We start from the raw sequence: 24,304 nt of genomic DNA on the forward strand, positions 1-24,304 counted from the left end.
CTACACCACAAAATGCGGCACAAACTACACATCTACGAATAAGCCCAAACAGAAAAAGGTAGCCAAATGAACGGCACTATTCCAACGAGCCCAGATAAGCATTGCAAGTTGTACCTCACTAATAGTAATGATGATGAACACAATGCAAAGAACATTGCTCTGCTGGTTATGAAATTACACTGTCCATACATTTACGAACGGGATATCTTGGCATTGGTTCTTAGAAATGTCTTAAAAAGTTCGTTTGGATAATGCATGAAATCACATGGATTTTACAATATGTAGTAGGTGTAATCTTAATAAGATTAGCAAATATCTAGAAATGTAGTATAGTTCTTCTGATATGCTATGTCACTTTCCTCATGCACAGGCATTGCAGGACCTAAGGTATCCATGGTTACACCCACTAACAACTAGCTAAATGTCACTATATCAGTGGTCATAACCATGGATACCTAAGGTCCGGCAATACCTGTACACCAGGGAAGAGACAGTAAATGAGAAGAACATTTCTAATTGGAGGTATTTGCTAATATTATTTTTTCCTATATGTAAACGAAACGTTAGGATCTCTGGGCCGGAAACGGATCTGCATGCGATCCGGTATGCAGATTACATTATATGTGGATTACATGCGTTTTTAGTGCAGTGGATTTTCCGCATCTAATGCAAGTCTATGGGAAAATCTGCATATAAAACTCACCATACCTGCAAGAGAAATTGTCATGTTGCGGATTTCAAAACATACATTGCAGGACAGTTTACGGTGTGTTAGGAAAAAAATAATAAATCACAGTAGGAATAAGAGGTCTATAAATCCCATCACTTTGCGGGAACTTTAAGATGCTGCATTTTTGACACAGCAAAAATGAGAGAAGTGTTAAAAACTCACCAAAAACTCAACGTGGAAACACAGCCTCAGAAGTTAATGAGAATTTAGTCGGCACATGACCACAAGTATGCAAAATCACACACAAACGGTCACATTGCGGGAATCCTGAAAGGGTGAACATTGCACACTGTCATGATTCGGCAAGCCGCAAAGAGTGTCCGGCGAAATTTCTTTTGAACTCGGAAAAATCACTTTAAAAAGGGAAAATAAGCCCTATATTAAACTATGTTATAATCTACACTTTCTTTTATAGTAACGCTTTAATGACCTATGACGTACATTTTCGCTAGGGCAATGTTCCCCAGTCCTCAAAGCCCAACAACAGATGACGTTTCCAGCATCTCCTTAGTATTTCACATATGATAATTTCTTCACCTGTGCAATATTAAGGAAAAACTAAATATATGATCTGTTAGTAGGCCTCGAGTATAAAACACCCTAAATTTCACACATGAGGCGGTATTCATAAATAGTTGCCCATGAATATTTCTAGCAGACAAAAATAAATCCAGTTGCTATGAAACCAAATAACTTGGATAAATGGACGGGCTAACTTTTAGCAGAAAAGGTTATCTCATTGAAATTGTGATTAAGAAAGGCTGATCATGTCAGGTGAAGTTTGGAACTTCAGAAACTTTCCAAAAGGTGTTTTGCAGTATAATATGCACGCCCTGCTTTGAAGTTGTCAATCATCCCTCCATACTCTCCCGATATGACCCCATCTAATTATTATTTCTTTCCGAAATAAAAAAAAATCATTGACAGATTTTTTTTTAAGAAAACACAGAAGGTAATTGATGCTGTGTACAACCCCTGGCAAAAATTATGGAATCACCGGGCTCGGAGGATGTTCATTCAGTTGTTTAATGTTGTTGAAAAAAAGCAGATCACAGACATGGCACAAAACTGAAGTCATTTCAAATGGCAACTTTACGGCTTTAAGAAACACTAAAAGAAATCAAGTTTAAAAATGTGGTACTCAGTAACAGTGATTTTTTTCAGACCAAGCAGAAGGAAAAAATTATGGAATCACCCTGTAAATTTTCATTTCCAAAACTAACACCTAAATCAAATTAGATCTGCTCGTTAGTCTGCATCTAAAAAGGAGTGATCACACCTTGGAGAGCTGTTGCACCAAGTAGACTGACATGAATCATGGCTCCAACACGAGAGATGTCAATTGAAACAAAGGAGAGGGTTATCAAACTCTTAAAAGAAGGTAAATCATCACGCAATGTTGCAAAAGATGTTGGTTGTTCACAGTCAGCTGTGTCTGGACCATATACAAACAACATGGGAAGGTTGTTAAAGGCAAACATACTGGTAGACCAAGGAAAACATCAAAGCGTCAAGACCGGAAACTTAAAGCAATATGTCTCCAAAACAGGAAATGCACAACAAAACAAATGAGGAACGAATGGGAGGAAACTAGAGTCAATGTCTGTGACCGAACTGTAAGAAACCACCTAAAGAAAATGGGATTTACATACAGAAAAGCTAAAGATAAGCCATCATTAACACCTAAACAGAAAAAAACAAGGTTACAATGGGCTAAGGAAAAGCAATCGTGGACTGTGGATGACTGGATGAAAGTCATATTCAATGATGAATCGCAAATCTGCATTGGGCAAGGTGATTATGCTGGAACTTTCGTTTGGTGCCGTTCCAATGAGATTTATAAAGATGACTGCATGAAGAGAACATGCAAATTTCCTCAGTCATTGATGATATGGGTCTGCATGTCAGGTAAAGGCACTGGGGAGATGGCTGTCATTACATCTTCTATAAATGCCCAAGTTTACATTGATAATTTGGACAGTTTTCTTATCCCATCAATTGAAAGGATGTTTGGGGATGATGACATAATTTTTCAAGATGATAATGCATCCTGCCATAGAGCAAAAACTGTGAAAACATTCCTTGAAAGAAGACACATAAGGTCAATGTCATGGCCTGCAAATAGTCCGGATCTCAATCCAATTGAAAATCTTTGGTGGAAGTTGAAGAAAATGGTCCATGACAAGGCTCCAACCTGCAAAGCTGATCTGGCAACAGCAATCAGAGAAATTTGGAGCCAGATTTATGAAGAGTACAGTTTGTCACTCAATAAGTCCATGCCTCAGAGACTGCAAGCTGTTATTAAAGCCAGAGGTGGTGCAACAAAATACTAGTGATGTATTGGAGTGTTCTTTTGTGTGTTTGTTTTTCATGATTCCATAAATTTTTCCTCAGAATTGAGTGATTCCATAATTTTTTCCCTCTGCTTGGTCTGAAAAAAATTACCCTTACTGAGTACCACATTTTTAATCTTGATTTTAGTGTTTCTTAAAGCCCTAAAGTTGCCATTTGAAATGACTTTAGTTTTGTGCCATGTCTGTGATCTGCTTTTTTTCAAAAACATTAAACAACTGAATGAACATCCTCCGAGCCCGGTGATTCCATCATTTTTGCCAGGGGTTGTAGTCGTGGTTTGCAAAACATTTTTTTTTTTGTTTGTAAAGGATTAGAATTATTTTTTGATTGACACTAAATGTAAAGAAATACAAGGCGATAATCTTGAAGAAAATAGTATGAAAACATAGGCCAACTATGAAATCAATATAGAAGTCTAAATTACTCCTTTTGCCTCAATCAAAAATAAAAAAAAGTTAAACAAAAAAAATAATAATTTGGCATTGTCGGGTCTAAAAAAAGTTTTATTGAAAATATAAAACTATTTAAACAGTACGTTAAATGCTGAAAAGGGGGTGGGGAAGTCATAACACTAAAATTGCCACTTTTTCAGTCGCCGCACTTCCACCCAAAAATGTAACAAAATGTAATCAACTTGTCCCCCCCCCCCAAAAAAAAGAAAACAGCAGAATTACGGGTTTAATTTGCAATTTCAGCGCACTTTAATTTTTTTCTCTCCATTTTATAGTACATTGTAATGTAAAATGTGTCATTAAAGAGGTTGTCCACTACTTTTACATTGATGCCCTATCCATAGGATAGGGCATCAATGTCTGATCGGCCGGGGTCCGACACCCAGCACTCCCGCCGATCAGCTGTTATCGGTGGCGGCAGTCGATGGCTGGAAGTCTACTTGTAGTGGCCGCTGTATGGTACTGCACATCCGACTCCTATTGATTTGAATAGAAGGATGTGCAGTAATAAGGCCCTGGCCACTATATGTAGATGGCCAGCTCCGCATTTAAGTACTTCCGGTCGACGCCACCGATAACAGCTCACTGGTGAGGATGCTGGGTGTCGGACCCCAGCTGATCAGACATTGATGCCATATCCTGAGGATAGGGCAATCAATCAATCTAAAAGTAGTGGACAACCTCTTAAAAAAAACAAAACAAAACAAAAAACTAACTCATTCTCCTTAAAAAAGAGCCATCATATGGCTATGTTGATGGGAAAAAAAAATACAAAAAAATAAATAAAAAAAGTTATAGATCTTGGAATGAAAAAAGAAAAAAAAACGTGTTAAGAGTGCTTAAGGAAAAAAAAAGTTGCCCTATTTAAAATGAACAAGTTTCTCATTTTATGAACATTTCAATAAAAAAAAAAAAATTACACAACTTTAGCACAATTTACTAAAGGTTTACAGTTATTAAAACCACTTAGACTGAACTGTGAGTGCAGAGTAGAGGGCAATTTTATTTTGACAGGTCATGAATAGACAAGCACTTACTGTAGGGAGGTCATTCCTTTCAACCATTCTTGTAATGTAAAGTAGCCCATATTCTGTGCATCCAATTTCCAGGCTAGAACAAGCATCACTACCTGTGGGAGAATAAGATTATACTGATGGGCTGCTCATAGAATAAAGGCCTATACCCACACAAGGGGGCCAGATCTAACACGCATGCCCCTATGGTAACATGTGTAGAGCAGACTACCAGAACTATAGTGAAACACTTGGCAAAGACCACGTCAATCTAAGCCATTTATCATGGCCAATGCGATCCCTTATATCGGCAGTCATCAACCTGTGGATTCTAGCAAACAGCTATGAAGAGAAGGACTCCAGATGGTGACTTGTGAGTAGCCCCACACAGAAGAACAGGCCTGAGGGTGTGCAGAGAATAACAATGGTAAGCTGGGGTTAGGAGAATTCTGTCAGTTAAAGGTGGGCTTGAAGCGTATGCAATGGTGTGATGGGATTGCTTAATGCAAGAATATCGAATGGGTGTAAAGTGGGAACCCCTAGGTATACCAACAGCAAGGGAGAAGGGCACATCATCTTGGTGTGCTTCCTGTTGGGAAGCTTTGGCTGAATGTGGCTCCTGACCATCTCACAGACCTGAATGTGGCTCTCAAAGTAAGAAAAGCTGGGGACCACTGCCTTATAATATGCCAATATAAGACAGCACCTTTTTCTATTATTCTACCCAGGGGGTGGGGGAACATTTCTAAGACCTACAGCAGATGCTTGCTCCCAATGTTTAGCATTTAGATTGACAGCTGGAATCACAGGTATCAGCTCCTACCTACACTACTTTATGTACATGATCCCACGTTAGAAAATTACTTACGTACAATAGAAAGCCTTACATTTTCAGGTTCTACACAGATATCTTCACAGAACTTCTCCATGCCTTCTGGACCTACTATGTCATCAGTTCCTGAAAAGGAAAGCATGGCATTTTCATTACAAAAGTTCCGTGCCATGAACGCTCAAAGGAAGTCTGTCCCCCACAGAGGACCTTTCACCAGTGTGAGCATATTAAACTGGCCACAAGATGGAATAGTGACTGAAGAGCTGATCAAAACAGAATTTTAATTTTTCTTTACCATTGCGGAGATATTGGCAAGAATAACCTAAACTTTACAAGCCAAGACTAAGAGGCGTTACCAGAGATTGGTCTCTGGGGGGGGGGGGTGTACCTTTTACCCTGCATGAAGTTGCAAAAACATAAACAGGGGGCATCATGCAAGTGGGGGGTGGACATGCCCCCAGATAAGCTTTCTCCTGTGAGACATGTAATGACACACAGCCCTACCCTCCTCACTGATCCCAGTGCTTGCATCTACTGTGTGGAGTAGAGCAGGGCCATGTGTCATTACAAACACCTCATGCAGCTTTCATCTCTGGCACCATTAGCTCTGCTGTTCCCTTCTCCCCTTACACTGAAAAACTGCCAGAGGTGTTAATAATGACATTGACAGAGATCACAGAGCAGTCTGTCATTACATGTCTCACAGGAGAAAACGCTTTAAGCCTCTCTGTAACTGTGTGTCGTCACCCCCGTTCCTGCACGACGCCTCCTTTTTACGATTGGGCGAAATTATACAGGGGAAAATATTTAAGCACCCAAAGCCGAATCTCTGCTAATGCCTCTTTGGTCTTAACATAAATTATAATCTAAAATTTACAAGCTCTGACAAATTTTAAAAAAATTACGTTTTATTCAGCTCTGCAGCCACTATTCCATGATGTGGACACTAACATGCTCAAAAGTAGTGAAAGGTCCTCTTTAAAAATTTATAGAGGATTTAGCCCCTATAAAAAATCATACCTATATAGCATGTATTTTAGTGCAGTAGCTGCAAATAAATTCACTTTTAATCCATATGAGGGCACTTGGTGCACTCATGGTGTGGCCAATGTCTCTGTGCACTGTTAAGCCCTCAGATTTGCATATCCTGCACGGTCCCTGATCCTGATTTAGAGTGCTGGGTTTATCACAGCGCGTGCTCCCTAATCTTAAATTCCAATTCCTGTGTCTGCGCACTGACACTGGAGAAGCCCAGCAGCACGCTCACAGTGTCAGGCTGAGTGTGTAATCAGTGGGGGTGTGGATACACTCTGATCTCCAGCTCCTTTCTGAAGCCACTCGATCGCTACACTTCCAGGTTTAGCAAGTAGCAGCCAGACTGGCAGTGGCCAGAGATCAAAGCATGCACTCTCCCGCAATGAATGCACAACAACGCTGACAAAGTGAGCAAGCCGCTGCGCTCTTTGAGTGTCAGTGCGCACATGAAGAAACAGGGATTTGCATTTACGTGTTCTCGTCATAAAAAACCCAGCACTGTCAATCAAGATAATGGATCATTAAGTCCTCCAATTTTCTGGATATGCAAATTGGAGGACGTGATGGTGCAATGAGACAATGGCAACACCAAGGGTGCACCAAAGGGCCTTTATTTGCATATGGATTAAGAGTGAACTGATCTGCAACTACACTTGTTGAATAGGAGGAAGATGTGTAGTACAAAGCCTCGGCCAGCAGCACTGATAACAGCTGATGGGCGGGCGTGCCGGGTGTCGGATCGCGGCTGATCAGACATTGATGACCAATCCTATAAATAGGTCATCAATGAAAAAGTAGTGGACAACCTCTAAGTAGCGGATTTTTTTTTTTCGATTTTCCAGGTGACAGACTCCCTTTTACAAGTTTACCTATATCGATGTGGTACACATCAGTACACCACACACTTTATTAGGTCATGGTGCACGTCTTGATCTATAATTTTTTTATTATTACTTTAGTCTTTACTTCCATTCACATTACTGTCCTATAGCAGTAAATAACCATTTATATGGAGGGCAATAACCATGACAATTCCAAGATCAAATGGCTTTTCAGGGCACTCTTGTAGCTCACTGATCCTACTGGTTAATGCCATCTTTTGAGCTTTAGAGAAAAGCGAAGCAGTCAGGCTGTGTTAGATGTACATTTTTCACCTATACATGAAGCAAAGTCATGAGGATTTTTATTTCTTTACTTTTTTAAATCCTTGCATAAAGTCTTCTACTTGTTTCTGGTCTTTGCAGCAGCAAGATACTTCAGCAAAGCCCTACCCGAAGATTTCAGCAGAGAAATGGTTAAACAACAACAACAACAAAAAAAGACTGAAGTTAGCCTTGAAGCCTTCAGGGATTGTCTCCTTAACTCCTTTATGACCTATGATGTATAAGTATGTCATAGGTCGCCTCCCCGTTTGGCTGTCATGCCCCTGAAAAAAATGCAGGCTCAGAGCTGGAGCTCGCATCTTTTCTGGCACATGACAGCTGATAAAATCAGCTGTCATGTGCCCCCAACAGCCGAAGGTGGAATCGCGATCGATCCACCAGCGGCTGTTAACATGTTAAATGCCACAGTTAAACTCGGACAAGGACATTTAACATGGCCGCGCCGGAAGAGCGTCACTAGCTTCACCCATCGGTGCCCCCGTAACATGATTGTGGGGTGCCGATGGGTTGGCATGACAACCCGGGGTCCGCAAGAGACCCCTGTGGTTGTCATAGCCGATCTGCTATGAGCGCCACTCAGTGGCCGGCATTTATAGCAGATGAGTATTCTATAGCTCAAGCGCAGCCTCAAGTCTCCTAAAGGGACTATTGAAGCAAGTAAAAAAGAAAATTAAAAAAAATATATTTAAAAAATATAAAGTTCAAATCACCCCTCTTTTGCTCCATTCAAAAAAAATAAATAAATAAATAAATAAAAATACACATTTGGTATTGAAGAGTTCAGAATCGCCCGATCTATCAAAATAAAAAAAGAATTAATCCGATCGGTAAACGACGTAACGAGGGGGGGTATTCGCCAGAAGTAAGTTTTTTTGGTCCCCACAACACTGCAATAACAGGAGATCAAAACATCATATCTACCCCAAAATGGTATTAATAAAAACATCAGCTCAGCGCACAAAAAATAATTCCTCACCCAGCCCCAGATCCCGAAAAATGGAGACACCACGGGTCTCAGAAAATGGGGGGGATTTTTGTGTTTTTTTTTTTTAAAAAAAAAAAAAACACAGACTTTGAATTTTTTTAACCAACTAAATAAAAAGGAACCTATACATGTTTGGTATCTACGGACTCGTAATGACCTGGAGACTCATAATGGCAGGTCATATTTAGCATTTCGTAAACATGCGGGGGGGCGGGGGGGGGGGGAATTGTGAAATTTCATTTTTTTTTACAGTACAATATACAGTACAGACCAAAAGTTTGGACACACCTTCTCATTTAAAGATTTTTCTGTGTTTTCATGACTTTGAAAATTGTACATTCACACTGAAGGCATCAAATCTATGAAATAACACATGTGGAATTATATACTTAACAAAAAAGTGTGAAACAACTGAAAATATGTCTTATATTCTAGGTTCTTCATAGTAGCCACCTTTTGCTTTGATGACTGCTTTGCACACTCTTGGCATTCTCTTGATGAGCTTCAAGAGGTAGTCACCGGAAATGGTTTTCACTTCACAGGTGTGCCCTGTCAGGTTTAATAAGTGGGATTTCTTGCCTTATAAATGGGGTTGGGACCATCAGTTGTGTTGTGCAGAAGTCTGGTGGATACACAGCTGATAGTCCTACTGAATAGACTGTTAGAATTTGTATTATGGCAAGAAAAAAGCAGCTAAGTAAAGAAAAACGAGTGGCCATCATTACTTTAAGAAATGAAGGTCAGTCATTCCGAAAAATTGGGCAAACTTTGAAAGTGTCCCCAAGTGCAGTTGCAAAAACCATCAAGCGCTACAAAGAAACTGGCTCACATGAGGACCGCCCCAGGAAAGGAAGACCAAGAGTCACCTCTGCTTCTGAGGATAACTTTATCCGAGTCACCAGCATCAGAAATCGCAGGTTAACAGCAGCTCAGATTAGAGACCAGGTCAATGCCACACAGACTTCTAGCAGCAGACACATCTCTTCAACAACTGTTAAGAGGAGACTTTGTGCAGCAGGCCTTCATGGTAAAATAGCTGCTAGGAAACCATTGCTAAGGACAGGCAACAAGGAGAAGAGACTTGTTTGGGCTAAAGAACACAAGGAATGGACATTAGACCAGTGCAAATCTGTGCTTTGGTCTGATGAGTCCAAATTTGAGATCTTTAGTTCCAACCACCGTGTCTTTGTGCGACGCAGAAAAGGTGAACGGATGGACTCTACATGCCTGGTTCCCACCATGAAGCATGGGGGAGGAGGTGTGATGGTGTGGGGGTGCTTTGCTGGTGACACTGTTGGGGATTTATTCAAAATTGAAGGCATACTAAACAAGCATGGCTACCACAGCATCTTTCAGCAGCATGCTATTCCATCCGGTTTGCGTTTAGTTGGACCATCATTTATTTTTCAACAGGACAATGACCCCAAACACACCTCCAGGCTGTGTAAGGGCCATTTGACCAAGAAGGAGAGTGATGGGGTGCTACGCCAGATGACCTGGCCTCCACAGTCACCAGACCTGAACCCAATCGAGATGGTTTGGGGTGAACTGGACCGCAGAGTGAAGGCAAAAGGGCCAACAAGTGCTAAGCATCTCTGGGAACTCCTTCAAGATTGTTGGAAGCCCATTTCCGGTGACTACCTCTTGAAGCTCATCAAGAGAATGTCAAGAGTGTGCAAAGAAGTCATCAAAGCAAAAGGTGGCTACTTTGAAGAACCTAGAATATCAGACATATTTTCAGCTGTTTCACACTTTTTTGTTAAGCATATAATTCCACGTGTTAATTCATAGTTTTGAGGCCTTCAGTTTGAATGTACAATTTTCATAGTCATGAAAATTCAGAAAAATCTTTAAATGAGAAGGTGTGTCCAAACTTTTGGTCTGTACTGTATATGGTAAAAATCAATGGTGTCGTTCAAAAGTACAACTTGTCACGCAAAAAAAAAACAAACACCATACAGCCATATTGACGGAAAAATAAAAACGTTATGGCTATGGGAAGAAGGGGAGCAAAAAAACAAAAAGGTTAAAAAATAAATAATATCTAAAATAAATATAAAAGACACATACATATACACCAGGCTAATAGGCCATGGATTTTAAATGACGTAAAATAAAGCATTACATGGGGTGTTGAAAGAAATATAAGCCGGGTCTACCAGAGGTGGTCCCTTTGGCTCATAGATCAGGATCCTATGAGACATCAGAAAACATTTTCTCCTTTAATTACAAGGCTATACTAAATAATGGGACCGTACCTGCATATTCATAAAACCATTCTAGGCACCTCTTGCTTGAAAACAGTTCATCCTCCGCTCTTATTCTGGAAGGGTCGTATTTCTTATACATTCTTAAAAGTAAAAAAAAAATAAATAAATAAATGTTCAGTAACACCATACAACACAGCTGGGGGGCTGCCCATAGTAATCTTTCTTGTTAAACTGACCACTTAAAGCTTATTCACAAATTTTGCAGCCATATTTTTTCTGGTGCGAGAAAAATAAAAAAGCAGTATTTCACAGTAGCCACAAATTAAATAAGACTTCTACGGCTAGGTTCACACATGTTGGGTTTTTCAGCATCACAAATCTGCTGCAAAACTCAACTCTGGCAGGAAATCAGCTGCGTTTTTTGATGCGTTTTTTTCACTATCCTTCTGTCTCTATTTATGCATGTACATAAAGTTTTGTGAAAAAAAGTACCCCATTCTATTTTGCCATCAAAACACGCAACAAAACAAAAAAAAAAACATGATGTGTGAACAGAGAATTCTGGTTTCTCAGACTTTGCTGGTACTGCAAAACGCAGCTGAAAATCTGCATAAAAATCTGCGGCAAAAAAACTGAAAACCCCAACATGTGTGAACATAGCCCAAAATCTCATTCACATGATGCATATTTTTTTTGTATTTATAACTGCAACATGTGCATTCTTTCAGCACTTTTTCTGCGTTTTTTGCCTGTGTCTATTAATCAAATTATTTTTCATGGCAAAAATATGTGCAAAGTACAAAACCACTGTTAATAGAACTGCCTTATTTGAGGGTATAAAATGCATGTGAAAACTGCAAACACTCAGAATAAGATTTTATAAAATCCCATTCACCATAGTGCAACATCTGGCAAGTTTTTCTTGATGTAGTAAAGAAAAAACACGGGAACGGGAAATACCTTCAAACCGCGTGTAGCATCCATATTACATACACAGTACATACGTCCTGTAGTTTAAAGGGATTTCCCTTTCAATTTTTTTTTTAGTAACTTGTCGCAGTGTTAAAAATAATTAAATCATAATGTTGCTTTCCCTCCCAGGTTCAGCATTGCAGCAGTGACATTTCAACAACCTCTTTAAGAGGATAATAACTGATGGAGTGCTTCTTTAAGATGATCTGGTTAAAACCCCTTTAAATAGATTATCTTAAAGCTATGTGCACACAATGCGGTTTTTATGCTTTTCCGTGGCTGTTTCTCCACCGTGGAAATGCATTAAAACCGCATGTTAATAGGTATGCCATGTATAGAAATGGTAATCCGCTAGTGCTGTGCCCATGATGCGGAAATTTCCGCTACGGATTACCATTGCGGTAAAATCCGCAGCATTACCATTTCTAAAGCGATTCAGCAGCGAATTTGCGCCCACTGACTTGCACTGAATCGCAGCAAACCTGCAGGTAGAATATCTATACCTGCGGAATTGCTGCGTTTCAATGAAAATCAATAGGCACGAAATAGCGCCGGAATCGCACTGCGGGTGGTACCGGGGTCGGGAGAGGAGGCTGCTACTCCTCTCATCCGACCGCTGCTGTGGCTGATAACAGTGAGAGCAGCGAGGATGGGAGGAGCAGCAGTCTGCTCTTCCCAGCCCGGACTAGTAAAAAAAAATAAATAAACCTTTATACTCACCTGTCCAGCGGCGATGCTGTCTCCCCGGCGGCCAGCAGTACACTGCAGGGCGCGAGCTCTCGCTCCGCAGTGCACCGAGCTGCCAGGACCTTTAGTAACGTCACAAATCATCTGATGGTCACGTGACCATCAGCTAATGCTCCCATGGTGGTTAGCTCACACTGGGGCTGATCAGCTGATGAACCCCAGTGACCTCCTGCAGCACTGTATACTGACAGGGGGTGATTTTACACGCCTGTCAGTATACACTGCTGTCTTCTACAGCAGTGACATCAGTGATGGCTGATGTCACTGCTGTAGAAGTGGCCCAGATCGTCGTGGGACACTCGGCGGTATGTGGACTGAGTCGTTGACGGCGGACAGGTGAGGAATATGGTTGTTTGTTATTTTACGTTTTTTTCAGGAGATCGAGGGCTTTGTGGAGACGTGTAAAAAAATAAAATAAAAAAATATTGTAGAACCGTGTGTGTTTTATTTAATTAAAATACTTTATTCTGGCAGTGTCTTTTATTGAGAAGGTGGCAACTATTTTACTATGCAGTTAGTAATGGGGGCGTCTTATAGACGGACCTCCATTACTAACCTGGGCTTCACATCAGCCGCCAATACAAGGCTGACGTGAACCCCAAACCCCATTACTCCAATCTCCACCACTACAGGGCAGTGGGAAGAGCGGAGGCTAAGCGCCAGATTTGGCGCATCTTATGGATGCGCCATTTCAATGACAGCTGAGGGGTGATATTAACCCCTTAAGCCCCGGAGCATTTTCCGTTTTTGCATTTTCGTTTTTGCTCCCCTTGTTCCCAGAGCCATAGCGTTTTTATTTTTTGGTCAATATGGCCATGTGAGGGTTTATTTTTTGCGGGATGAGTTGTACTTTTCAACGCCATTACTAGTTTTACCATATCCTGTACGGGAAAACGGGAAAAAAATTCCAAGTGCGGTAAAATTGCAAAAAAAGTGCAATACCACAGTTGTTTTTTATTTATTTTTTTTACCACGTTCACTGAATGCTAAAACTGACCTGCCATTCTTATTCTACAGGTCATTACGAGTTCATAGACACCAAACATGTATAGGTTCTTTTATATTTAAGTGGTGAAAAAAAATTAAAAAATTTGGTAAAAGAAAAATAAAAAAATAGCGCCATTTTCTAAGACCCGTAGCGTCTCCATTTTTCGTGATCTGGGGCTGGTTGATGGCTTATTTTTTGCGCGCCGGGCTGACATTTTTATTGATAACATTTGGGGTAGATCCGCTGTTTTGATCGCCCGTTATTGCAATTTTGCGGCGACCAAAAAACGTAATTCTGGCGTTTAGAATTTTTTTCTCGTTACGCCGTTTACCGATCGGATTAATTCTTTTTTTATATTGATAGATCGGGCGATTCTGAACGCGGCGATACCAAATATGTGTATGTGGGGTTTATTTTTTATTATTTTATTTTGAATGGGGCAAAACGGGGGTGATTTAAACTTTTATATTTTTTTATTTTTTTATATTTTTAAAAACTTTTTTTTTTTTTTTTACTTTTTGCATGCTTCTATAGTCTCCATAGGAGACTAGAAGCAGCAACTATCCGATCGCCTCTGCTACATACAGGGGACGAGCAGGTCCCCTGCATGCAGCAGAAATGGTCCTGTGCGACAAGATCATGACAACCACAGGCGTCTGCTGCAGACCCTGGGTTGTCATGCCCACCCATCGGCGACCCGCGATCACGTGACGGGGTCGCCGGTGGGCGGGGCTTATGACGCGCTACCCGGAAGCGCGCGTTAAATGCTGCTGTCAAATTGACAGCGGCATTTAACATGTTAACAGCTGCGGGTGGATCGCGATTTCACCCGCGGCTGTTGCGGGCACATGTCAGCTGTAAGAATCAGCTGACATGTGCTCCGTTCAGTGAGGGCTCAGCGCAGCAGCCCTCACTGAACGGGCAGTACGCAAATATGCGTACTAATACGTCCCCGGTATTTAAGGGGTTAATAGCCGCAGAGGGGGCTAGTATCCATGGCCCTTTCCCTTGCTATTAATATCAGCCTGCAGCTGTCTAGTTTAGCCTTTGCTGGTTAGATTTTATAGGGGGACCTTACATCAATTCTGAGGTCCCCTTGTAATCTAGCCAGTAAAGGCTAAACAAACAGCTGTGGGCTGATATTAATAGCCAGTGAATATTGTTGGCTAATGGCCCCTTCCACGTCAAAAACGCATGTAAAAACCGCTTGCATTTTTTTGCTGCCAGGGAGAGGCAAAAACGCTCAGGAAATTTCTGCTTCAAATCCTGAACGTGTGCACATACCCTAAAACATTATTGTTATCAGTATGTTCCTTTTCACTAAAAAGGAAAATTAGAAATAAAAACAAAAAAAAGCACCAATCGCTGATTTCAGCAAGGTATAAACTTGCAGAAGACTTCCACACATATGTTACAATGATCATATATTTTTCCTAACTGCATCCACTTGTCTCTCCTCCTCTCCTACCATTTCCATGAATAACGAGTGGAGATGCCCAGTTATACGAGATCTAATGATCTTTTGCTAAACAATTGTGGAGTGTAAGGCTTCAATCAGACGGCCCAAAAAAAAAAAAAAAAAAGACAAATTTTCATCAGTGTTTTGGATCAGATTTTACATAGTTTTTACCATCATTGGATTTTTCTCTCATGCAAAAATAATAAATGTTTTACAAAGCTTCTACCTACCCATTGCAATATTAAAAACAAACAGGCTTCATTCACAGGAAACAACATGTACCCAATATAGTCAACGTAGATCTGCATGCTTTTCAAAACCGCTTAAGGAAACAAAAAAACTCCTCCAAAATCGCTCTATGGCTATGTGCCCATGATGCAGAAATGCTCAGGATTTTTTCCTCAGCATTTCTGCATCTCCCAGGCAGAAAAAACGCATGCGGATTGTACATGCGGATTGTACAATGCGTTTTCCTGCCAGGGACATGCGGATGTGAAGCGTTCTTCACTTGCATTTCCGCATGCGGGTTGACAAGCGCTTTCCAAGCGATTTTAGCATCACTTGGAAAGTGCTTGACAACTTGGTCACACTATATAAATCCATGCAACAGGCATGGATTTATATAGTGTGACCTTAAAGAATGGTAAAAAATAAATCTATACTTACCTTCCGATGGTCCCCGGTGTCTTGTTTCCCTCTGTCCCGGCAGCGCTACACTGAAGGACCTGCCGACGTCAGCGTCGCGTGACCCGTCACATGACTGACGTCAGCACAGGTCCTTCAGTACATCACGAACTGTCGGCATGCGAGGAGGAGTGCATCGCGGGCCGCCAGAAGGTAAGTATATATTTATTTTTTATTTTATTCTTTTTTTTTTTTTTTTACATATACAGTGATGCGGATTCCATGCGATCTAATGCAAGTCAATGGCGGCGAAAATGCAGCACTTCCCCAAAATAATTGGTAGTGCTGCGTTTTTTTCCGCAATGATAATCCGCAGCGGAAATCTCCGCAGCATGTGCACAGCACATGCGGATTATCATTGGGGAACATGGCAGGCCTTCTACCATGCGTTTTTTAAAAGTTTCTGCAGCGTTTTTGCCACTGCGGAAACGCTTAAAAAATGCATCATGGGCACACAGCCTAACAGGGTTTCCTGAAGTGGTTACACTAGAAGACCAGTTGTTTTTTCACCTGGGCACCACGATGCAGCCACCTCAGGTCATCTGAAACCAGTCTTCGAGGTGCCAGCTGCAAGCAGTTCATTCACCCACTTACAAGCAGAGTGTGAATAAGCAGCAATAATTCAGAAGGATACAAGGTCATGGAAATGACTGATTCTCAATTACAGAACATAGCAAATATCAAACTAGAAATGTTCTCATCAATAATATGGCTGTTAATCTCCTACCCGTCGTGTCTACTTTTCTTAGCCAACAGGTCATCACCAGCAGCAGGTCTTCTCTTTTTTCGTGGGGGCATAGCCTTAGTAAAACAGTCGGAGGTGCTGCAGGAATGCAGACTCCCTGAGAATAAATAAGGAAAATAGAAGAAATCCTCTCTATATACACAACACATACAGCCTATAATCTAACAATGTTGATCCAGATGAAGGCAAAAACCCCATGACGCAGATGCCAATAGCTCCATATTAGGGGGCAAAATTCCTTCCTGACTCTACATACGGCAATCAGACTAGTTCCTTGGATCATCATCTCCTCGCAGAATTTAGTGCCCATAATTTAAGAAAGGTATCCAGGCCTCCTTGTACTTTTGCAGTGAATCGACCATTACAACATCATGTGGCAGAGAGTTCCACAGTCTCACTGCTCTTACAGTAAAGAATCGCAGTCTGTGATAATAATGACATCTTTTTTCCTCTAGACGTAGAGGATGCCTTTAAAAGCATTGCAGGCCTATGTGTAGAAAGATCTCTGTACTGTCTCTTCATATATTTGTACATTGAAATAAGCCTTCATTTTTCAAAACTGAATAATCCCAAATTTGATAAGCTGTCTTGGTATTGTAGTCCAGCCATTCCCTTAATAACCTTGGTCGCTCTTCTCTGCACCTGCTCAGGTTCAGCAATGTTCTTATATACTGGACATCAAAATTGTATACAGCATTCTAAGTGTGGCCACACTAATGACTTGTATAGAGGCAAAACTATGTTTGTGTCATGAGCATCTATGCTTTTTTAACGCATCCCATTATGTCATTTGCATTGGCAGCAGCTACCTGGCACTAGTCACTAAAGTGGAGTTTGTTGATCATCCATACATCAAGTATTTTTTAGTGAGTTTTACTCAGGGTATTAGAATTAAGAACCGCATATATTTTCTCTGCCCAAGTGCATAATCTTACATTTACCTACAATAAACTTTTTAATTGCCATTTCTCAGCACAAACCTCCAGCTTATATAAATCCCTCTGTAATATTAAATTATCCTCCTGTGTGGATTACCTTGATTGAAGAGTTTAGTATCATCTGCAAATATTGAAATTCTACTCTGTTTGCCCTTTACAAGGTCATTAATATGATATAATATTAAGAGGGCCCAATACTGACCCCCTGTGGTATCCCACTGTTACCTGTGTTCCATTAATAACCACCCTTTGAGTTAACATCTGTCTCAAACTGGAAACAGTTACACATTTTCCCCTAGTCCCATTTTTGTCATTTTATATACCAACCTTTTGCGTGGCACCGTATTAAACGCCTTTTAAAAAGTCCATACAGACAACATCCACTGCTCTTCCCTGGTCCAGTCTGGAACTAACCTCCTTCATAGAAGCTGATCAGATTAGTTTGACGGGACCGATCCCTCATAAAACCATCTTGAAACTGGGAGATGAGGTTATTCTTATTGACATACTTACTGTACTCCAGGATAGCATCTCTTAGGAAGCCCTCAAGAATTTTACCCACAGCCAAGGTTAAACTTATCGGCCTATCATTTCCAGATTTTCTCCCCTATTGAATATTGGCACCACATTTGCCATGCGCCAGTCCTGTGGTACAGACCCTGTTATTATGGGATCCTTGCATATTAGAAATAACTGTCTATTTTTGAGAGGGCCAACACTGTCATTTTTCACTTTCTTACAGTTTGAGGTTGAAGAATATTTTTGGATTATTTTTACTTTCTTTGGCAATGAGTCTCTCTGTCTCAATCTTTGCTGCTTTGATTTTTACAATTTTTTTCTCTAAAAAATTATCTAATCCCTCTTTCTTTAATTCTTTTCTTTTTGACATTTATTGTGCCCCTTATAGCTCTATTTAATCACAGTGTTTTTTTCCCATAGGATATATATTCTGCTCAGGTCCTATTCAGGATGCTTATAAAAAGTTTCCCAGTCGGTTTGTGTACTTTTATTTCTCAGGACATTTCCCAGTTTATGGCACTAAGATAATCTCTCAGCCAATTTAATTTCGTCTTTTCGGAAGTTTAGTGCCCTTGTAGCCCCTTTACTATAGATCTTATTAAAAGGATAAATGAAAACGTATTATTTTGTGATCACTATTAATCAAGCGACCCCTAACTTGTATACTTGATATGCAGTCCTGCTTAATGCTCAATATTAGGTCTAGCAGTGCTCCCCCCTCGTCAGGTCCTGAACTAGTTGTGAGAGGTAATTGTCTTTAATTGTTGTCAAAAACCTGCTTCCTTTGCTGGACCTGCTGCCCAAGTCTTATTTCAGGATACCATAATAATAGTACGCAAAAATCACTTGACAGATTCCCTTTAACAATCGAGTCATAGCTCTCGTCCACCTACACTACCGTTCAAAAGTTTGGGGTCACTCAGATCATTTTGTGTTTTCCATGAAAGCTCATACTTTTATTTATGAAATGAGTTGCAAAATGAATCAAAAATATAGGCTAGACATCGACAAGGTTAGAAATAATGATTTTTATTAGAAAGAATAATTTTCTCCTTTAACCATTTCGCAACCTTGGGTTTTGTCGTTTTTACTTTTTCGTTTTTTGCTCCCGTTGTTCCCAGAGCCATAGCGTTTTTATTGTTTGGTCAATATGGCCATGTGAGGGCTTATTTTTTTGCGGGACGAGTTGTACTTTTCAACGCCATTACTAGTTTTACCATATCATGTACGGGAAAACATTCCAAGTGCTGTAAAATTGCAAAAAAAAGTGCAATACCACAGTTGTTTTTTTTTAGTTTTTTTACCACGTTCACTGAATGCTAAAACTGACCTGCCATTCTTATTCTACAGGTCATTACGAGTTCGTAGACACCAAACATGTAGAGGTTCTTTTATATTTAAGTGGTGAAAAAAAATTCCAAAATTTGGTTAAAAAAAATAAATGAAAAAAATAGCGCCATTTTCCGAGACCTGTAGCGTCTCCATTTTTCGTGATCCAGGGCTAATTGAGGGCTTATTTTTTGCGCGCCGGGCTGACGTTTTTATTGATAACATTTTGGGGTAGATCCGATGTTTTGATCGCCCGTTATTGCATTTTATTGCAATTTTGCGGCGACCAAAAAACGTAATTCTGGCGTTTAGAATTTTTTTCTCGTTACGCCGATCGGATTAATTCTTTTTTTATATTGATAGATGGGGCGATTCTGAACGCGGCGATACCAAATATGTGTATGTGGGGTTTATTTTTTATTATTTTATTTTGAATGGGGCAAAAGGGGGGTGATTTAAACTTTTATATTTTTTTAAAAACTTTTTTTTTTCACTTACTGCATGCTTCAATAGTCTCCATAGGAGACTAGAAGCAGCAGTTGTCTGATCGGCTCTGCTACATACAGGGGACCAGCAGATCCCCTGCATATAGCAGAATTGGTCCTGTGCTATGAGCGCCGACCACTAGGTGGCGCTCATAGCGACCAGATCATGACAACCACAGGCGTCTGCTGCAGACCCTAGGTTGTCATGCACGCCCATCGGCGACCTGCGATCACGTGACGGGGTCGCCGGTGGGCGGGGCTTAGGACGCGCTGCCAGGAAGCGCGCGTTAAAAATGCCGCTGTCGGAGATTGACAGCGGCATTTAACAGGTTAACAGCCGCGGGTGGATCGCGATTCCACCCGCGGCTGTTGCGGGCACGTGTCAGCTGTAAGAATCAGCTGACATGTGCTTGGTTCAGTGAGGGCTCAGCGCAGCAGCCCTCACTGAACGGGGGGTACGCAAATGTGCGTGCTAATACGGCATAGGCTCTAAAGGGGTTAAACTTTGCTTTCGTTAAAGAATGCTCCCTTTGCAGCAATTCCAGCATTGCATGCCTTTGGCATTCTAGCTGTTACTTTGCTGAGGTAATCTTGAGAAATTTCCCCCCATGCTTCCTGAAGGCCCTCCCACAAGATGGATTGGCTTGATGGGCACTTTTTGCGTACCATACGGTCAAGCTGCTCCCACAACAGCTCAATGGGGTTGAGATCTGGTGACTGCGCTGGCCACTCCATTACAGATAGAATACCAGCTGCCTGCTTCTTCCCTAAATAGTTCATGAATAATTTGGAGATGTGCTTTGGGTCATTGTCCTGTTGTAGGATGAAATTGGCTCCAATCAAGCGCTGTCCACAGGATATGGCATGGCGTTGCAAAATGGAGTGATTGTCTTCCTTATTCAAAATCCCATTTACCTTGTACAAATCTCCCACTTTACCAGCACCAAAGCAACCCCAGACAATCACATTACCTCCACCATGCTAGACAGATGGCGTTCTGCGTCTTACAAATGTTCTTCTGTGTAATCCAAACACCTCAAACTTTGATTCGTCTGTCCATAAAACTTTTTTCCAATCTTCCCCTGTCCAATGTCTGTGTTCTTTTGCCCATATTAATCTTTCCTTTTATTAGCCAGTCTCAGATATGGCTTTTTCTTTGCCACTTTGCTCTGAAGGCCAGCATCCCGGAGTCACCTCTTCACTGTAGACGTTGACACTGGCGTTTTGCATGTACTATTTAATGAAGCTGCCAGTTGAGGAGCTGTGAGGCGTTGATTTCTCAAACTAGAGACTCTAATGTACTTGTCTTGTTGCTCAGTTGTGCAGCGGGGCCTCCCACTTCTCTTTCTACTCTGGTTATAGCCTGTTTGTGCTCTCCTCTGGAGGGAGTAGTATACACCGTTGTAGGAAATCTTCAGTTTCTTGGCAATTTCTCACATGGAATAGCCTTCATTTCTAAGAACAAGAATAGACTGTCGAGTTTCACATGCAAGTTCTCTTTTTCTGACCATTTTGATAGAACAAACAAATGTAATGCTCCAGATTCTCAGCTAGCTCAAAGGAAGGTCAATTGTATAGCTTCTCAAATTAGCCTAACCATTTTCAGCTGGGCTAACATACTTGTGCAAGGGTTTTCTAGAGTTTTCTAAACATCCATTAGCCTTCTTACACAGTTAGCAAACACAATGTACCATTAAAACACTGGAGTGGTGGTTGTTGGAAATGGGCCTCTATACACCTATGTAGATATAGCAATAAAAACAAGACGTTTGCAGCTAGAATAGTCATTTACCACATTAACAATGTATAGAGTGTATTTCTGATTCATTTAATGTTAGCTTCATTGTAAAAAAAATGTGGCTTTCTTTAAAAAATAATGAAATTTCTAAATGAGCCCAAACTTTTGAATGGTAGTGTATGTCTCCGTTATCCCCACCATATAATAATTTTCTTTCAACAATATTAATTCTAATTCCTTCATCTTGTTGGTGAGGCTTCGGGTATTCGTGTATATGCACTTTCTCTGCACCTCTATTCCTGCTTAGTGTATATACTGCAATTAACCCTCCCCCCATGCCATCCCCACTTTCATTACTTATGCCCAGGTCATTATCTACACTATCTTCCCCAGCTGTACAGTAATTGCCTTCCCCAACAGTCCCTAATTTAAACACTCCTCCAACCTTCTAGCTATTATTTCCCCCAGCACAGCTGAACCCTCCCCATTCAGGTGCAGCCCATCCCTACCATAGAGCTTGTAACCAACAGAGAATTCGGCCCAGTTCTCCAGGAATCCATAACCATCCTTCCTATACCAAGGTCTGAGCCATGTTGAGGAGAATGGTACATTTCAACTGCTAATAAAGAAGCAACAAATCCTATATAATGATCCCTACACAAGGCTAAGAGATATGCAGTGGTACACACTGCTATCAGGGTCCGTTTGGTAAGGTTTCGGTTGCTCTATTACAAGAACAGCACAGAATGTAGAATCAATAGAATCACAACGGATGCGTCATAACTGTAATAGCTCCATTAAAGAGATGTTCCCGTTTCCATAAGTGATGGTGTATCTTTCTCAAGCTCCAGTCTTCACGACCCACCAAAAAAATCTTGTTTTCAGGATTTCCTTAGTATTGCACAGTTTCTGATGTATTGATGATAATTCTCTCACCTGTGCAATACTGAGGAAATCCTGATCGGTTGGGGGGCAGTGAGGACTTGAGTTTGGGAAACACTGTGCTAGGATATACCATCACTTAATGATCAATTAGAGTCCCATCTTTGGCACCCACAGTTTTTTCTCTGTAAAGGGATATTCACAGCCACCAGCTACAGCAAGGCTCCATTCAACTGAACCAGTGGAATGCTGTTCCCTTCCTAACCGGACGGCCAGGGGCTCTAACTCTGCATCCCCTTTGCTCTCAGGATCAGTGGGATTGACAGAGGTCAGACCCAGACAGATTATTAAGTGATGAAAATTTTACAAATAGGTCATCACTTACTGAAATAACAATAACTCTTTCAAATCATATCACAATCCATTACATGAGTGTGAACACAGCCTAGCATTATGCAAGTTTTTTTTTATTCGTATCAATGTTAGAATTAAAGAAGCCCTCCCATTAACTTTATTTTCCCTAAACATGTGTATATCCGTAGTATCAGTGTGTTAATATACCCTCCTATCACCTTCTCTGGGATCCAGAGCCGCTCTGGTCCTCTTCTGAGTGACATGACCGCTCAGACTCTCCAGGTCACTGTGTGTGGGAGCTGGAGATCTCTTTCACCATTTAACACTATGGAGCCTTGTTCTGACACACCATAGACTTACATTGTAAAAGCCACTTCTGGGTCACAGAGAACAGCGTGATTCGGAGAGTCTTCGTGAGAAGAGGAGCAGAACGGCGATGGATCCTGGAGGTGTCAGCAGGTGAATACATTAATACACTCACACTATAGTATATATACATATACAAAGGTTTAATGGGGGTGGGGTAAAGTACACGTGAGTGCTTCTTGATTCTGTCAGGAAAAAAAAAGTTTAAATTCTACCTGTCTGGTGATCGTCTTGACCCACGTCTTCTGTCAAATTCTGAAAAAGGTACATAATACAGTCAGCCATTGACATATGATACAGACCCAGTGCTCACTGTACAGCTACATTACTTCAATGCAATGAAGGATCAGCATTGCAGTTGGTGGTCGGGGCAGGGGTATTTTCACTACAAAATTCAATATAGTTTTATCGAACAGCAGATCAAATGGATGAGAAACATGTAACATGTAGTCCACATATGTAACAACTAATCAGCCATGCATTTCCCCTATTCAGTGAATGCACATGATAGATGGATTCTCAGTCTACTTAGACAACAAACTGCATGCAACTATTCCAAAATCCCTTCGTGCCCCTGTCTCGTCATTACCAGCCGGTTGAGTGTGTGGTATATCTTGTGAATATTTGCCAGTGTTGATAGATGAGAGTTCAGTTGAAAATCTGTAATGAAATGAGAAAAACAGTTTTACACTATAGATATTAGATACAATCCATGTACACACCATATCGATACACTGTGCATAGGGGGTCCGATAATCTCTAGAAATGGAAATATGTAATTTACGGGAATTGTAGCTGTATTACCAAGTCATGATCTCCCCCTAGTGGCAGGTGGAGATGGGTAGAATTTGTCTCTTTTGGGTGAGACTGGAGCGACAGTATATGGAGGAATGGGCACCCTGCTGGAAATATGGTTTATGGGAAGCGATAATAGTGCCACTGTTTATGAAGGCTGGGCATCCTGCTGGCATCCTTGTTTCTGGGGGATACACAAACTCTGCTATCACTAATACTCAGAAGGGCTGACACTGGTAACATGAAGGGCAACACTGCTGGTACTGTGCTTGCAGACAAATATTAGAAACATGGCCAACTAACATCATGGCTTCAATCATTTACAGCAGCATCTTTAGTCGCACTGTGGGTATGAGTTTTCCTGAAATCACGTCCACTTTGCTTGGACAGTTAAACAAATCTTCTGCACCAAAAAAAACAGTATTTAGACTACATGGCTTAAGACTATGTTCACATCTGCAGGAATCCACACAATAAGAGGCATTTAAAGCAATCTTTCATGCATTTTTATTTAGTATAGAAAAGCTT

At 40.9% G+C, this 24,304-nt stretch overlaps 1 protein-coding gene across 1 annotated transcript in view; it reads right to left on the reverse strand.

Annotated features, from left to right (window-relative positions):
* Positions 1-24,304, reverse strand: part of DCUN1D4 (defective in cullin neddylation 1 domain containing 4) — a 97,023-nt gene that overhangs the window by 60,964 nt on the left and 11,755 nt on the right. Inside the window, exons 2-7 of the mRNA XM_073645506.1 lie at positions 23,571-23,641; positions 23,197-23,236; positions 16,353-16,467; positions 10,824-10,915; positions 5,438-5,508; positions 4,575-4,666 (exon numbers count right to left, since the gene is read on the reverse strand). Of these exons, the coding sequence (XP_073501607.1) occupies positions 4,575-4,666; positions 5,438-5,508; positions 10,824-10,915; positions 16,353-16,467; positions 23,197-23,236; positions 23,571-23,641 (481 nt within the window). The remainder of the gene's footprint in view (positions 1-4,574; positions 4,667-5,437; positions 5,509-10,823; positions 10,916-16,352; positions 16,468-23,196; positions 23,237-23,570; positions 23,642-24,304) is intronic.

Source organism: Phyllobates terribilis, unplaced genomic scaffold (genome assembly GCF_046119375.1).
Source record: "Phyllobates terribilis strain yellow unplaced genomic scaffold, ASM4611937v1 Scaffold_1__5_contigs__length_1240528914, whole genome shotgun sequence".
Taxonomy (NCBI): domain Eukaryota; kingdom Metazoa; phylum Chordata; class Amphibia; order Anura; family Dendrobatidae; genus Phyllobates; species Phyllobates terribilis.